General features: G+C 41.5%; 1 protein-coding gene across 1 annotated transcript in view; it reads right to left on the reverse strand.

The window, feature by feature from the left end:
• The window catches only part of LOC109975002 (large neutral amino acids transporter small subunit 3-like), an 18,936-nt gene extending 4,275 nt beyond the window's left edge, over window positions 1-14,661 (reverse strand). The window contains exons 1-18 of the mRNA XM_020625507.1: window positions 14,508-14,661; window positions 14,002-14,185; window positions 13,825-13,880; window positions 13,384-13,460; window positions 8,790-8,882; window positions 8,244-8,377; window positions 6,590-6,732; window positions 4,658-4,804; window positions 4,351-4,386; window positions 4,041-4,173; window positions 3,582-3,711; window positions 3,353-3,426; window positions 2,919-3,042; window positions 2,620-2,811; window positions 1,027-1,224; window positions 537-806; window positions 167-359; window positions 4-109 (exon numbers count right to left, since the gene is read on the reverse strand). Of these exons, the coding sequence (XP_020481163.1) occupies window positions 4-109; window positions 167-359; window positions 537-806; window positions 1,027-1,224; window positions 2,620-2,811; window positions 2,919-3,042; window positions 3,353-3,426; window positions 3,582-3,711; window positions 4,041-4,173; window positions 4,351-4,386; window positions 4,658-4,804; window positions 6,590-6,732; window positions 8,244-8,377; window positions 8,790-8,882; window positions 13,384-13,460; window positions 13,825-13,880; window positions 14,002-14,185; window positions 14,508-14,661 (2,444 nt within the window). The remainder of the gene's footprint in view (window positions 1-3; window positions 110-166; window positions 360-536; window positions 807-1,026; window positions 1,225-2,619; window positions 2,812-2,918; window positions 3,043-3,352; window positions 3,427-3,581; window positions 3,712-4,040; window positions 4,174-4,350; window positions 4,387-4,657; window positions 4,805-6,589; window positions 6,733-8,243; window positions 8,378-8,789; window positions 8,883-13,383; window positions 13,461-13,824; window positions 13,881-14,001; window positions 14,186-14,507) is intronic.
• Window positions 14,662-16,839: the final 2,178 nt, after the last annotated feature.

Below are 16,839 nucleotides of genomic sequence, written 5' to 3' on the forward strand. Positions count from 1 at the left end.
AACCCCAGCAATGCCACAGAGGGGTAGTGGAAGACGCACTTCTCAGCTTTGACATAAAGGCAGTTTTCCAGGAGTCGAAGAAGGACCTGGCGAACGTGCTGGATGTGCTCTGTGAGGGAAGAAGAGTAAACGAGAATGTCATCGAGATAAACAAAAACAAACCGACCAAGAAAATCACGGAGGATGTCATTGATCAACCCCTGGAAAACCACCGGGGCATTGGTGAGACCAAAAGGCATCACCAGATACTCAAAGTGCCCAAGTGGGGTCTTGAAGGCAGTCTTCCACTCATCGCCCTCACGGATGCACATGAGGTGGTAGGCACTCCTGAGATCCAGCTTGGTGAAGACTGCCGCGCCCTAGAGAAATTCAAAAGCAGAGGAAAGGAGAGGTAATGGATATTTGTTTTTGACAGTTATTGCATTTAAACCACGGTAATCTATACATGGACGGAGACCACCATCCTTCTTCCCCACAAAAAAGAACTCTGCACCCAGGGGTGAGGAAGAAGGACGGATCATGCCTGCACGTCGGGCTGTTCCAATGTACTCCTCCAGAGCCTGTCGTTCAGGTTTTGAGATGTGGAAGAGGCGACTGTTGGGCAAGGTGGCTCCCGGGTACAGGTCCATGGCACAGTCATATGGTCTATGAGGGGGGAGAGAGTCCGTGGCCAGGTGTTTACTGAACACCTGTTGCAGGTTGTGGTAGTCCGGAGGGATGGGGGACAGGTCCAAAGGTTTTGGTGGTGCAGCAGGAGAAGCGGGTTGTCCGGTGAGGAGACAGGTCGATGCACAGTCCAGGCTCCACTAGGTGATGGTGCCGGTGATCCAGTCAACAGTAGGGTTATGTTGGACCAGCCAGGAGTGACCCAAAACCAGTGGTGTGTCTGGAATGGAGAAGATGTGGAAGTGGATGTCCTCGTGATGGTTGCCGGCGATGGTGAGACGGAGGGATGAGTCTGGTGAGTCCTGCTCTTTCCTTGTGGGAAGAGCATAGCTGTTTGTCGATCCGGATGGCCAAGTCCACCAGAGAGCGGAGAGAAGGGGGCTCATCACGTGTATTCAGCTCCGCCTTGATGTTCTCATTGAGGCTGTGCCAGAAGGCCACGCGAAGCGCGCGGTCCTCCAAGCCGGCCTCCGTTGCAAGAACCCAGAAGTCAATGGAGTAATCCAGGACGCTACGAGGCCCCTGGCGGATAGTCATAAGCTCCCTGGCAGCTTGACCCTGATGAGATGAAGGTGACAGCAGCAGCAGAAAAAACAGTCAGTGGTATGGTGGATGATGATGTACCGGGCTGCGGATGCAGAGGTCACGCCTGGGTTGGTCAAGGTGGAGGTGATGATGGCTGTAGACAGAAGAGCAGGGATAAACTGGGTAAGGGAGACTGTGCATCGACCTGGGAGGCGGTGGCTGGTGGTGTAGATTAAATCCAGGGGGGTCCAGAGGAGAGGTCCGAAGAGGAAGAAGACACTAGAGACGGCAGGGCAGGAGAACGACTAGGGTGCTAACAAGGACTAGATAGAACAAAGACAATCTTAGCATAAACTTGACAAAACAACATAACAACCACTGGCCTGAAGACAGAGAAAGAACTGGCAGGGGAGTGACTGGTGAACAGTGTATAAGTATGGAGGAGACTAATGAGGGATGGGAGACAACTGCTCGACCCACCACACCACTGTCGCCACTATTTAAACTGCAGTATTGCTACTTTAACTTAAGTAAAGGACCTGAGTACTTCTTCCACCACTGCTTATTTGCACATTCAGCAGTTACAAAGCAAAATGATCATTCTTGGAATCACATTTCTGCCCTCTCCAGCTGCTACATGCTCCATAGTGTTCGCCATCTAGTTTTTAATAGTGTCTGCCACTGAGCAGTGGACAGCGGGTTTTTGGAGTTCTTTCTCTGAAAACAGCTGCCTGCTGTGACCAGCCTCTTTTATATTGTCATAAGCATAGCAACATAGTTGCTATATGATGTTGTTAAGAACAAAGCAATTAGATAAATACAGTCCAGGCCAAAAGTATTTAGATTGAAGGATCAAGCATGCTGAAACACTGGTATGGTCCTCAAAAATGTATGTATGCTTGTGACTGTATTGCTAGCATCAAATTTTGAGATCTCAAGACTTTCCCAGCAAACAGTTCACCGGTGTATAACATGTACACATATTCTCACATATGGGTGATTGAAGGTGTTAGTGGAGAAAAGCTCCTTTAAACAGGGAAACAAATGAACACTCCACACAGGGAGGAGCAGAGCTGACATTCCGACCTAAGACCACAGGACTAACCACTGAGCCATCTTTACATGTCATTTATAATTGATCACATGATGGCATCTAGTGAAAAATCAAAGAGAAGACTACATGAGAAGTCTGACACCAGATAACTTCCTGATCCTTTTCAAACCCTGTCAGCATGTGTCATTTTTTTATGTTTCTGTCTTTGTTTTGTTAGATGTCAGCATTTTCAAGCCAGAATGTGGGTGCATTTATAGCCTTAGAATATTCATAAACTACTGGATGTTATTTACAGAAAACTACAATATAAAGTGACCACTTCACTCCTGTCAATAATTTTAAACTGCATGTCCATTTGGTGTGTATTCATTTGCTGTGAGTCCATTGGCTTGGCTCTTAACAATTTCACTGGCTGATTGAGTTAGAGGAGCCTTCTCTTTGTCTGGATGGCTGGCAGCCAGCCTATCACGCACCACCTTTGCCCTGATCAGGTTTTTACGATGATAGAACAGATAGCCGGGCAACAGGAAACCAGCCAGGGAGAAGATGAGAAGGCCCAAATTGATCTGTTGCAAGAAGATACATGTCAGTGCATGTGACAAACCTGCTACGAACATCTTAGAAAACCTGGATGCCTATTAATGTCAACTCTGAATGTGTGTGTCTTTTTTACCCAGTAAGGATCTCCACTGAGGTGTCCCACCATGAGTATGAACAGTGGCTGCTGGAGCAAGGCAAAAGCAGCACTGATCATCGATTGCATGCCTGTTAGTGTCCCAAAGTGTTTGGCTGGATACCTAGAATGAGATGCAAGATGAAAATGAGCAACAGTCAATGTCTTTCTTTTGAATCACTGTCTTAAGTCACAGACATCATATTCAAAACCCAGCAATGTGAGAATTAAAAGGATGGATACACATCTACTTCTGACCAAACCCATATGTGCACTGCACACAGTGTGGAAGCAGCATGTACAGTAGTCGCCATTAGTTAAGTAGATTATTTTCCTTGGTGCAGTTACTCTTTACATCCCAACCACCAGGGTCTTTACAGGCTCTGCTTATATAAATATATTGATTTGTGCAGTTTGTCGGTAGTGGTACTCACACAGCAGCATAGAGGCCTCCACAGCAGGAGTGGGTAAACCCTCTCACCATGGTATGCAGAACAAAAGCTGCCATCTATCAGCGAATGACAGACACGACAGGCACAACATGTCATTGTTTTTCTTTATTTACAGTGCGTGTGCCAGTAAACTCATATGCATGGGTCTTCATACTGTACTGACATATATGGAAATTCTGATCTCTGTTTTAATATACTGTGTTTTTCTAACCTGTAAGGGCAGGTTGTCAATCAAGGAAATTATTCCAAAGGTGACCAATAGGAGGTTGGTGAAGATGAACGCTCTAATGGCATTGGTCAGTTTCTGAATCTTTCTGTCTCTCTTTGGGGGATCTGATTGGCTAAAGGGGACAAATGTCACATGTTACAGAGGCATACAGCCACAAAACAGGCACTGGTGTGACAGGGTCCAAGGTCAGGAATATGACACTACATTGTTATCAAGAGGCTTTGTCCTCATCTTTTACAATGTAGTTAAGGAAGGGATCTCTGCAGGGCCGATATGGACAGCAAGCATTAAAGAGTCTCTTTCATTCAATTTGAACCTATCAGTAAAAACCTTCTAAGCCCATCATTTGCAATAAACATCTGACTTGCTATCTGCTGAACAACAGTATAAATGTAAGCCACACAATGCATAACCCTGAAGAGAACCCACTGAGCCATATACCTTTTCTCGGTTTGCGAGTTTGAATTTTCATCCTCACAGTCCTTTATTCTCCAGTCCATGATGTAGCCAATCAAAGGACAGGTCAGTAGGCACAGCAGCTGCATTGTACCGAAGACAGATGAGTAGAAACCAACTGGGGAGGATACGCAGGGACAGAGTCAGTAGGTATCATATTTTTCCCACCCTAACACAGTGACTGCCAAGGTGATAGCCAGGATTTGACTCATGACCAAGTCCCAGTCACACATCAAGTCCAGCGGACAGCAGTCATATGTAAACAGCCTGTCCAGCTGAGCAGCTTGACTCTTACCTTGGTCCTCCGCCTCCTGCTGCAGCTCTTCTGAAACTAAAAGAAAGATCAGCTGCAGGTCAGGGATCCCAGTTTGACACAAATTGCACTGAAATTATTGGATCTATTACACAACATTTTTGACAACATCAGTGCTTATCAGTCAGTTTTCACTCAACTTAGTATAAAGTGTTTTTAATTGTTTCACCTTTGATTAACTTTAGTGATAACAAGGACATTAGACAGTGTTGGTGTTCAGTGTTCTTATCATTGCTTTGTTCACTGAAAACAAATTAGTACTTAAAAAATAAATGAAGTTATTATTTACGGTTGGGGTCGCCATGGGTGACCAGAAACTCCACCATCTTGTTCATGGCCCCCATGAAGAAGATGATCCTCAGCTGGGTCATTGCCATGGTGATGAGACTCCACAAGAAGATGGGGGAGCAAACAGAACGACAGAGTGGCACTGAGGCTGAAGAAGGAGAGGGAGAGCGAGATGGTATGAAAAAACAACTTTTAGTTCAGGGAGTCACACAGTTCCGCTTCAGGGGACAGTTGCCCTATTTCCTAGTGACATCAGGGAGTGAACAGTGCACTGCATTTTTTAGGGGGCTCGACTGCAAAATGACAGCGGTAAGACCAAACCTGGAGGAGAGTATGATGCAAGGATGACTTTGCTGCCCACAAAAATAGTTGAGCACTGTCTTATCTGGTGGCTCAAGTGCAGGGGATTTAGTGTTTCAAGTTGAGAATCAAAGCATTTTATTACAAGTCCAGTAAAGTTAGAAACATGGTAGATTTAGTGCAGCTTAAATCAGCATTTGTTTAGAGTTTTAGTCAGTGTATGACTATATAGTGACAATATTTTGTTTGAAATATTAGAGTATATTTATCACAGTTTATGTCTTGTCATACTGAAAACAACACTGACACTACATCTACTAAATAATGTAACTGTTAAAGAGTAACTAAACCTGCAACTGACTTTTTTCAGCTAAAAATTAATCATTGAATCTAAATCAATGAATACAGGTATCTTAGTAGTGCTTATTGACTGATTCGGGTCCAAATTTTGACATGTATTAAAGTATTTGCATTTTGTGTATAGAGACTGCACTCTATTGGCTGAAATCTTGCTATTGAAGTATGTACGATGCCAACTTCAGTCACCGACCAAAAATGGTGCTGTTGTGTCTAAATCCATATGTGTGCCTGAATGTTATCTAGCTGTCCTGTGAGGTCAATAGGTTGGTTGGTAAAGTGATGGATAGTGCAATAATTCAGTTGTGCTGTTACCATGAGAGTGGGTAATATAACAGAAGTTGGTAACGTTAGCCTACACCTTTATTCAGAACTGTTGTCATGGTTTATATGACTTGTCTGGCTCGTTAGAATGTTGGTTTCACTAATGGGATTGCACATTTAACAACTATAAACACGGTTCTTAAAAAAAAAAAAGTTTAAGTCAATAAACTGAAGGGGGAAACTGGGTGAAACTGGAAGAGGAAAGTCCTCTATCCCAAAAGAGCCCTCTGTGGCTTAGGTGCCCTGTGATTCTGTGTCACCAATTGGCCAGGGGATGTCTCACTGACCACCTCTTCTCCCCCAGCTTTTGTAAGTAAGCAGCTGACTGGCAAACACATTGTAGCTGGTTGAAGCTGTGACCTTCCTGGCCCCACTAACAGCTTGAATCAGCTACAACATTAATAGCTAAACTATAATTAGCATAGTAAATGCTTTGTAAGAAACTAATTCAGTTCATTTTAGAGTAAGATGTACAACCTTAACTCATAGCCTACCATCTGATATTATAAGCGGCAGTTGTAGATTAAATTAAAGGCATCATCCACCAATTTTATACATCATGAAACAGTGATGATGTCATCAGAGCTTGGCTTTGGAGATAGAAAGACTCCATTACAAACTGCAGTTAGAGTTTTAAAGACATGGGACCTCACCTGGCAGAGAGGGTCTAAAATTGCATAATGGTTTGGATATCTTGGCATCTGCTGCAACAATTCTGAACATACCGTCTCTCACATAATGACCCAACTCTACACTGCTGCTGTTTTTTGTTTTTTTTAACTTAGCTATACTATTACCATATTCAAGCACAGACACTGAATTTTGGCTGCCTAACAGAAGGCTTGGTATTCACATACTGCAGTGATCTAAAAGCTGTTCACATGCACAAAAAATGTAGAAACGTAAATTTGTTGTTTCACAAAAATGTGACATTAACAGTAATATTCCTTACCCTGAGCTGTGCTTTGGAAGTCTGTCTGCTCAGGTTCTGGTCGTTTGGCTCCCATTGTGTCCTCCATGAGGGTCACATGAGTGACATACCTGTCTCCAGTCATCTTGTCCTCTGTGACAACCCTACTGTGCCTCATCTTTTTACTGCCAAAAGAAGAGAAAGACATTGAAAACAACCCCAGAGTGTATCTAATAGCAATACAAAAGAAAGAATATTCATTATCTGTCACCATCTGAAAAACATTTTAACCTACAGTAGTTGTTGACAGAAGCTGCACAATAGTGATAACAGATTTATTATTGAAAAAATGTCATTGAAAGTTCTGAACTGTTCATGAACTTATGAAGCCTCTTGGATGAGAGGTGGGATGTCTTCAACCTAGAAATCTAGTCCAGAAGTTTTTTCAGCTTTCTATGACCTGGATGACTGAGAATCTACACAGACAGATTTATAATTGTATTACTAAACATGTTTTCAAAAGTCATGGAGCAGCCAACATGACAAAGAGGTCTGAATCAGTGTGCTCACTAAATGCCTGCTTTTAGATTTGTTATAAATGGCAAATTTGACAGATGGTGCCAGAGGAACACTCAGAGTTCACCACTACCATGAGGAATTATACTCATCATGACTGCTATGGTGTTTTTTATTATAATTACAATGATTCCCTTACAGTTATCAACACCCTGTCCAACAGTCCCACTGGTGAAGGCATTATAGTTAGTAGTTTGATCAGCAGTAAACTGATCACAGAAAGACCTAATTTTTCTAAATCATACACAATAAAAAGATCACATGATTATGCCTATTATATTAACTGATAGACTGATAGTGATTCTATTTGCATAATATTTTTTCTATTGGCATGCTTTCTAGTACTCTATAATGTTCATTATTTATGTTTACTTTGCACATCTTTTTTTATTATATCTACTTTATTCCTTCTTGAAACATTTATGATTATCTATTTGTCCCTGTAATTTGTTCTTCAATTTTTTTCTTATTATTGTCATTATTCTGTTTGATATCATCCATTTATAGTTATTTCTATAAGATTAGTCCCTAATTAGGTTTTTCTACTCTAGATGATATTTTCTATTATGTTTCTCAGGCTGAAGAATTCATGAATTGTGATTGTACTGGTTGTTTTAAAATTGCAAAAATGTTTTGATATACAGTATATGTGTGTGTGTGTACACTTATATTCTTATATTCACTTATATTTATAGCAGGCTGTTGCTGTATTTTAAGCTCTGAAAATGGCATATTGTTGTCAGCTTAAGTTTGGAATAAAGTCTCCACTTCATAACTGTAATTAGTGCTCCTGCATTTTGCAAGTACTGTATATTTGCCTTTTTTGTGAGTTTATGCACATCTTGAACAGTTGAGCACACACTGCATTAGTCTTAGTATACTAGCTAAAGCTTATAATTTTACACGACCTGAATACTTATCAGGTACTTAAATTTGACTACATCACAGTGTTTTTATCAAGTATTGAGGTGCTTTATATTAAGGAATTTGAGTGCTTTAGTAGTTTAGTAATTTTAATCATAACTGAATCTGTCTCCCCTGTAGAACCTAGAACCTGTGTGTGCTCTTACTGTATGTGCACTGTACATTAGTATGACTACAGGATGTAAGGTGTACTGACGTGTATCTGATGTCTTCAGGTGCAGGGAAGGATTCAGCGGGCCAATTTAGGAAGCAGTTGAGGAAGACCAGGCAGGCCATGCCAGACCAAACCCACATGATGATGCGGAATGACACGCCAAAGTCATATATCACCTGGAGAGGAGTGGTATGACAAAGAGGAAGAGAAGGGTTTGGGAGGAAGGCAGGTTAAGAGAGAGAGCAAGAGACAGGGATGAACAGATGAGTGGGGGAGAAAGAAAGCACATTTAAAAGAAATTCATTATCATGTATCAACGAAAGGTTGACCCCACCACATCAGTGTAATATTTAACTTAAACTCCTTAAAGGCCATTCCACTCTTACTTCTGTTCTCAGTCCTTCAGCTGCTTTATTTACAGCTTATCAAGCAGCACACTCTAGCGAACAGCAGTCACATGTAAAATGTACACTTTTGTAATTGTATCATGTTGTGTGGACAGCTTGTCTCTGCTTTTTAAAATTAGACTGCGGTTCAGATATACTTGTGCATGCATGTGGGTGTGCATGTGTGTCTGTGTATGAACACCTTAACACCGGGGAAGGTGACAGCTGAAGAAGCATAGGAGCCAATCATCAGGGAGAGGATGGTTAAGCGTATATTCCCAAACATGTTTGGCAGCTAGATGAAAGAGAGAATGATTAAATCTGAAGAAAACGCATCAAATCAATAAATAATTTTTAATCAAATATTTATCAGTCAGCATGAATGTGAAGAAATACATCCCTGGACTCTGTGAACACCTGTGGTAAATATATTGGTGAACAATGTTTTTCAGGCATTTGTGTAAAACAACATATAATGTAAAACAGGCTAATTGTTAGGATTAAACTAAAGTGCTTTACCAGTGAATTAAATGCACTTTAAGAACATAACCAGCAGGTGGTGTTACTGATTATTATCTACACAAGCTTTTCAGCTGAAAAGTGCAAGTAGAGCTGATTACCACATACACCCTGAATGATTATCAACATTTTCTTGTCATGACAATTTACATGTGAACATTCTCTGCCCCTGCAGTTGTTAGTTTAGGAGTGTGTGTCTTCAGGCTTTCATTCTAACTACAGCTGCAGCTGGAGCAGCACCAGTCACAGCTCACTGCATGTGCCTGATCTCACTACAGGCCTTCAAACTTACTGACTGACCATTTCAGTTCTGGAACATCACCACCATCTATTTTATTATTAAAACTGCATGTGCAGATTTTGATACTGTTTACACATTTAATTTTTGACAAGCTCTCAAAGTGTATACACAAGTCAAGTCAAGATTTTTATTTGCCATTTATGCATAAAGAGACAGTCTAGGCATATACTGTAAGAATTCTTGTGTAGCTCTCCTTTGGAGTCAGGGAAGGAGTCAAAAGCCAGAAAGAACACTTAGTCTTAAAATAAGAAAAGTTACATAAAGGCAACAAAGCATTAAAACCACAAACATCGCACTTAGTAATTCACATGGTGGAGTTGGATATGTCATTACGCTTGGTGAGGTAGTGAGGGGTTATAACATACTAAAACACAGTTTATATTCAGGCTTGTTTCCATTGTTTGGTAGAGAATGTCCTGCTATTATTCAGGTCCAACAAGAGAACACTGTTGATGGGATGCTCTTCCAAAAATACCTTGTGGAACATTTCTGTATTATTATTACGCATGTCTAATAAGGGGTTATTGCACATATTTTCTCACATTTTCGTATTTGCCATCAGTCTTACTGCGTCAGGGAAAAAGCTGTTGTATAGTCTAGTTCTGTGTGTGATGATACTGTCCGCCTTGCTGTGCCTGAGGCTGTAGGTGCAGTTTTTGTGTCTGAGCAGGGAGTGAGCTGGGTGGAGTGGGTCTCTGAGTAGCACAAGACAGTAACATAAGCCAAATACTGTGTTTCATTCCCTCTATATACACAGGAATCTACACAACAGATGAATAACCTATGTTGATTTATTGCCCAGTTGACCAGGATAGAAACGCTCAAACACAAAACACTGACCTCTCACCCTGACCCCTCATACTGCCTCCCAAAAATACTTCCTCTCCATTTACACACCTGCTTGCTTAACTGAAGACAAATACCAGAATATGTTTGCTACCCCCTACCCCTGACTCAGAGGTGCTCTCCCCAGTTCAAATAGTGATAACAATAACACCTGCCCAAACTACCTCTTATTGCATTTGCTGGTGCTATTTGCAATTTTCCTAACAAGCACAAGATTTTTTTTCTTTCAGTAAGCTGTCAGTACAAGTGTTTGTTATGGTTTTGTTCACTTTTTCTGGTGACAGTTCCAACCATCTCTTATCTATTTCTTTAAACCCTGTAGACTTGTATTCTTCTAAATATTACAGGTTAAAGAAATCTTGTCATGTTTAACTCATCAAACACATACAGTTGAGTTTGGATTTTGTGATTAGTGGATAATGTGTTCTCTGTTTTGCCCTTGGCCTACTCTGAAAATGTTATTTATTTAGACGTTATTTAACTAGAAAGTCCCTCTTAGATTACAAACCTCTGTTATAGACCCATGTTCAAACAAAGCACAAACACATGTTCTTCAAACTAGTAAAGCTGTATCGACACTAACTGGTCTGGTGTGTGGGAGCACTACACTCTGATATTTTTGTATGTGACTCTATAGATAAAATAGCTGTAATACCTTTATATAAAAGTGGAAAAGGACAGTGCTAGTTCTACATGTAGCTGCTAACAAAAGTTATAATATGAAAGATCATTTACTATCAATCTACCAAGGTTGTGGATGTATTTTACTGAATTCCTCTCCACCACTGAATCCATACTCAGGGTGATATCAGTGATCATACTTCCATTTACCCAAACTGTTTCTGCCAAACATTGTGCAAGAAAACGAACTCTCATTATCTGACCCGCTGATCAGCTGTTGGTCTGAATGCTCTGCCCACTCTGTCTGTGACTCAGAAGCAACACATCTGATCTGTCCTGTTCATGACGGAGCCAGCTTAATTACAAGTTTTGTAGTAATAACAATAACGCAAGTAATGTAGCAGCAACAGTAACAGGTTACCCTGCCAGGACCTGGGGTAAAAGTCAGTGTTGGGCCCACACTGAGCTCGTCCTTTGTGCATGTCTTCCCTCAGTTTCCATTAAGTACAGACAGGAAACTATATGGAACTAAGTTCACCATGTTATTTGTAATTTTTGACAGTAGTAGTTTTTAACAACTTTTTTTGAGGAGGGAACATGTAGTTCTATGTGAGCACAATATAAACTAAAACAATGTCTTAAATCTTGGTTTTGACATAGGACTGCTGTAATAGATATAACTACAACGTGTGCTCTGACTTTCTCACTCACCTCAGTAAAGTCTCCATGTTGTTGTAGGCCTCTGTTTTTCCATTCTTATCTGCCCTCTCTTCTTTTCCATTACTCTTTGCCTCTCTTTCCACTACCTGTTCCATCTCTTGGCTTCAGTTCCCAAACTGCCCTTATCATTCTTTATTGCGCACTGTTGTAGTATGCACAGTCTGACACCTAAACTAAATATGAAAACCTACCAAAGTGAACTTCTTCCCATAGGTACCAATCAGTTTCCCAATATACATGCATTCAATTGATGCCAGAAGTGAATCATACTTATAGGCTGCATCTATTTCCTTCCCCCAGCTGCCAGCAGTTATCCAGGGAATGATTAGATATCTACTGCAGGAGATGGCAGAACATTTGGCAAACAAGTCCACTGTTAAGATCCACAGATAAAGGAGATTTTAGGCTTAAAAATTTATTGTGTGTAGGGAGATTAAAATACCACTGATGTTTGTATGTTTATTATAATAGAAACTTCTTTATCAGTGTTGATGTGGCACAAAAAATGTTGGCAGCTAGCTAAGTTAGCTAGAAATGTACCACCTTTATATCAGGTCTTTCTGTCAAATACACACACACAGACACACACACACACACACACACACACACACACACACACAGACACACACACACACACACACACACCACACACACACACAGATCAACTAGGAATAACAGCAGAAAAGCCAAAATGACCATGCCAAGTTCAGGGAAAGCTGCAGGTCAGGAAGTGGGAAGAAGAGAGAGATAGGGTTGACATGAGGACACGAGGGTGGGAAGGCGTGTTGACTGCAAGTGTTCTGGATTGGCTGAGAGGTAGCAGCAGAATTTAGAACAGCATGCGGTGCCTTCCAAAATACACACACAGAGGAACATGTACTTATAATCACAGGTACACAATCCTGAGTGCCATCACAACCACACAGTGTGTTTAGACCTCAAACTGTAAACCAGGTCACTGGCCAGTCTGGAAAATTAAGCTTTTGTGACCAATGTAAAATCTATGGTCTGAGCAGGGACACATTGGGTGGGAAGGCAGCAAGGGAGGTCCTACTGTGCATGTGCATTGGGTCACTCAGTCTGGAAGCAAATTTAGAGGGGACTCATTTTCTTTCAAGGGACAGGGTGTCATCTTTGAGTTCAAATATCCAGCTCTGTGCCACATGTGGTCCTGTTGACCTAGAAGTCTATGCAATGTACCTCTGTGATGTATCAGGCAGCAGGGACTATAGCCTGTGCCTTCTGTCACTCTCTACAGCTGACTACACATACTGTACATATACTGTCTACTATCCACTACTATATATCATACTATACATATGCTGGATAGGTACTTATTGCACATACAGCATCTTCCTTTCTGCAGATGCCATAGATGGCCTCATATGCTAAGACACTGACAGACCAAACAGTTTTGTTACTGCACTGAGCTTTCTCTACTTCAATTATAAAATATAAATGTGTGTAAAATTAATGTGCACTGGGCTGAAGCCAGAGTACCTGGAGGAAACCCACACAGGCATGGGGAAAACACACATAGAAAGGCTGTGAGGTTCAGACTGGGAACCTTCATGTTGTGAGGCAACAGTGCTAACCACTGCACCACCATGACACCCAGAGCTTTGTAATATATGCTTTTCAAAGGTGATTAATCTGAAATGAAGGTTAAAATATGTGTATTTGATGCTTTTCAGTTAGTTTGTTAGTACCGTGTGTGTGTGTGTGTGTGTGTGTGTGTGTGTAAGTGTGTGAGAGAGAGAGAGAGAGAGAGAGAGTGTGTGAATCGTACTGTAAGTGAGGTGAAGGTCAGGCAGATTCCTCCAAAGCCATTGAAGGAGACAGCAAAGAAGATGAGGACAGACAACACTGATGGAACAAATGAAGAATGCTATAAGCTATAGTGAGGCTTTAAAGGTCAGCTTTGTTTTTGTTTTGTTTTTTACAGTCAGGCCCTTATTTTTCTAATTTTGGCCATCATTTCCTACCAAAGGTGAGAGTTATATTTTCCTGTTCCAGATCTTACAGTGAAGCTGGTCAGTAAAATGGTACCATAACTGATATGAACAATGGCAAAACTATAAGCATACTACAAGAAACTGTAAACGCTGTAAAATGACTAATTTGTTTTCTCTCTTTATTTCTTTCTACTGTATCTCCATGTGGAAACTGGACTGTTGCAGTAATGGGATTGGACTCATGTTTGGATGCATGAGTTGAGGTGTTGTCTCACCTTCAGGTTTATACGCTGCAGCAGCTATCATTGCACAGGAGGCTGCAAAGCATGAACTGAAACACATACAGACACAAGACGTCAGAACACATGTAGTGTGGTATCACTGTCGTGTTGTCTCTTGTAAATGGTCATACTCAGAACCACAGAATATTACTGAAGCATTGTGTTTATCACCTGCCAACGAGCCTCAGTGGGCGTGGCCCATATCTATCCATCAATATCCCCAGCGGTAAAGTGGCTGCACTCAGGAGGAATGAGCCAATAGTGAAGCCCAGATTCAATATCTCCTCCTGCTCCACACAACTCTGCCAATGACCATGCTCTGCGAATGTCACGTTGGTGCTGCCAGTCTCATTCTCTGGATGGGGTCAGAGAAAAACTGAAAGGTTGTCACTGCCCTCAGAGATATCAGTCCTTCAAATTTTACCTGCCTCATGGTCTCCATAAAGAACCAGAAACCACATACCATAGATCTGTATGATACTCAGATGATGTCTTTAAAAGCAGAAAACATTGAAGCATGCTGGCCTGTTGTCACATGTGTGGTATCACCAAAAATGCCCTCGAAATTTGTGCAGCTTTGAAACTATCTGAGAAAGGCGAATCTCTGACAGATCAAACTGTGGAGGATTACCGAAGCCTAGAGCCAGGTAGAAGGGCTGACTGGATAGTGGTCTTACCGTTGCAAATGTGGGAGTAGAATCCTTCATTCTTCAGCATGATCAGCAGTGATCCCCAGCCCAACAGAACAGCAGAGAAGAGCAGGTTCTCTATGATAGCTGTGCTGGCCATCCACCACCTCCTCCTGTATGCCTGGGCCAAGCTGGGAGCCATGAGAGCTGGAGACACACAGGAACAGGAGACATGCAAGAGAAAACATCACTCCACAAATAGTAGGGTGCTAGGAACTATTAATCACAACAAAAGCTTACTTTACACAGGTTACACATGCTGCACATCAAAGTAAGGAAAAGAAAAGAAGAAAGAAGAAAACTAAGTTAACGCTACAGCAACAGTAACTTGCTTGACCAATCAAACAGTAACCTTGCATCAGAACTGCAGTTGTGTACAATTTAACCATGCCATGTTGCTATTAGAAGTACCCTCTGGAGTTTTTGGCCAGTTGTGGCACTGTGTAGTCATGTTGTCTACCTTTCTTGTGTTCACTAAAAGCTACAGCAACAGTAACTTGCTTGACCAATCAAACAGTAACCTTGCATCAGAACTGCAGTTGTGTACAATTTAACCATGCCATGTTGCTATTAGAAGTACCCTCTGGAGTTTTTGGCCAGTTGTGGCACTGTGTAGTCATGTTGTCTACCTTTCTTGTGTTCTGCTGATACACATTTCTGCAGATGTTGTCCAAAACAGCAACTGTGTAGTATGTGCAGCTGTAGTGCTAGAAGAACAACTTGTGTTTTATTTTCATGACTTGAGCCATTGGTTGTGTCACATATGAGAACATGGTACTTGGAATATAAACTCTAACAGGTAACAAGTAGTTACCCCTTCACTAGTAGGTGGGGGTACATGCAGTTGTGGTTTTGCAATGTTTACGCATTGCATTTAAGTTCAGTATCAATACAGTATCAACATGCTGTATAAAGTGTGGAAGTCCACTAGACAAAGTATTGACAGATAAATTAACCAAATAGGAATTTCACTGATGCAAAAACCCTGTAAATACAAATCTGTCATGAAGCAGCATTGGCAACATTGGCCTAATACACCCTAACATGAATGGATATCTACCCTGGTGTAAACAGCAGGTAAACCTCCATCATCTTATTCTATAAACTGCGTTAAGGGGCCAGCCTTTTCTTCTACCCAAATAAAGTTACATGCACATTCATGCCATCTCTAATACATCATTATCACTCTGACAGTGTATCAGTCAGTAATAAAGAATAGCAGTTGTATGTGGCCAGGTGTATTGCTATAAAAATATCTAGGGAGGGGCACCCCGGTGGCCCTATGGTTTTCAGGGCACATCATTTACATATGCACAGTGCATGTGTAACACTGGCGGTTTGAGTCTGGCCGCCAACACTTGTCGCACTTGTCTGTCTCATGATCTGTGCTCAAAAAATAAAAAGGTCCAGGGAATTACTGTAAGCGTATGGCAACAAGGGACTGCTTCAACATGAAGGCCTACAGTTACACACACATGTGTTTGGTGAGGAACACTGAATATAAACTGTGTGTTTCTGTATAAAAGGCCCACAGGGTACCTTTGCAAGCCATGAAATCACAGTTGCATTAGTAAAACTCTGTGGTAAATTGGGTGGTGCTGTGCTGTGAGAAGTTAGACTCTACTTGGCTCTCAGCTGCAGCTATCAAATCCCACTGAACTAACCCATGTGCACCCAGCTAGACACACACACTGAAACAGTCAGGGTGAACTACAAATCAGTGATCCTGTGTTCTTCCCAGCTATGAGTGAGTCAATATTTGAAGGACTGAATTTAAAACTTGTGTTGTGTGTGCATGTGTGCACACTAACTATAGAAAGCAGTGGATCACCTGTTGACTCAGTGGGAGTCCTGTTGACCACAGAAATAGCAGTGTTCTTTCTCTGTAATGGAATCCCCTGCTGTCAAAATACACTGAATTCAAACCAAACATTTCTGGTAGTTGCTTGATTTCAGTGTTGTGTTGTATTGCATTACAACACGACACAACTGGTTGAGCAGCGTGACTGTGACATTTAATACTAAATTATGTAATCAACTCAGAATTTGTTCAAAGACCACTGGCCAGTTCATAGAAAGCACATTTGGAGCAGTTCAAAACACAAGCAAGCTCAGACTCGCTAGCTGTTACATCCCATATGTCGAATATGGTATGTGTGGACTCAAATGCAAGAGACTAACTCTGAGCAGTTAAAAGACTGTTAGACTGCGTGTGAGTTTAGGACCCAATATGCAGTCTCTGAAACTCAGAGAAGGTGTGCCAACAGAAAGGAGTTTATTAGATAAATAATAGTGCTTATGCTGGGTGGCAAACAGGCTG

The sequence above is a fragment of the Monopterus albus genome, unplaced genomic scaffold (assembly GCF_001952655.1).
Source record: "Monopterus albus unplaced genomic scaffold, M_albus_1.0 scaffold356.1, whole genome shotgun sequence".
In the NCBI taxonomy this organism is placed as follows: Eukaryota; Metazoa; Chordata; class Actinopteri; order Synbranchiformes; family Synbranchidae; genus Monopterus; species Monopterus albus.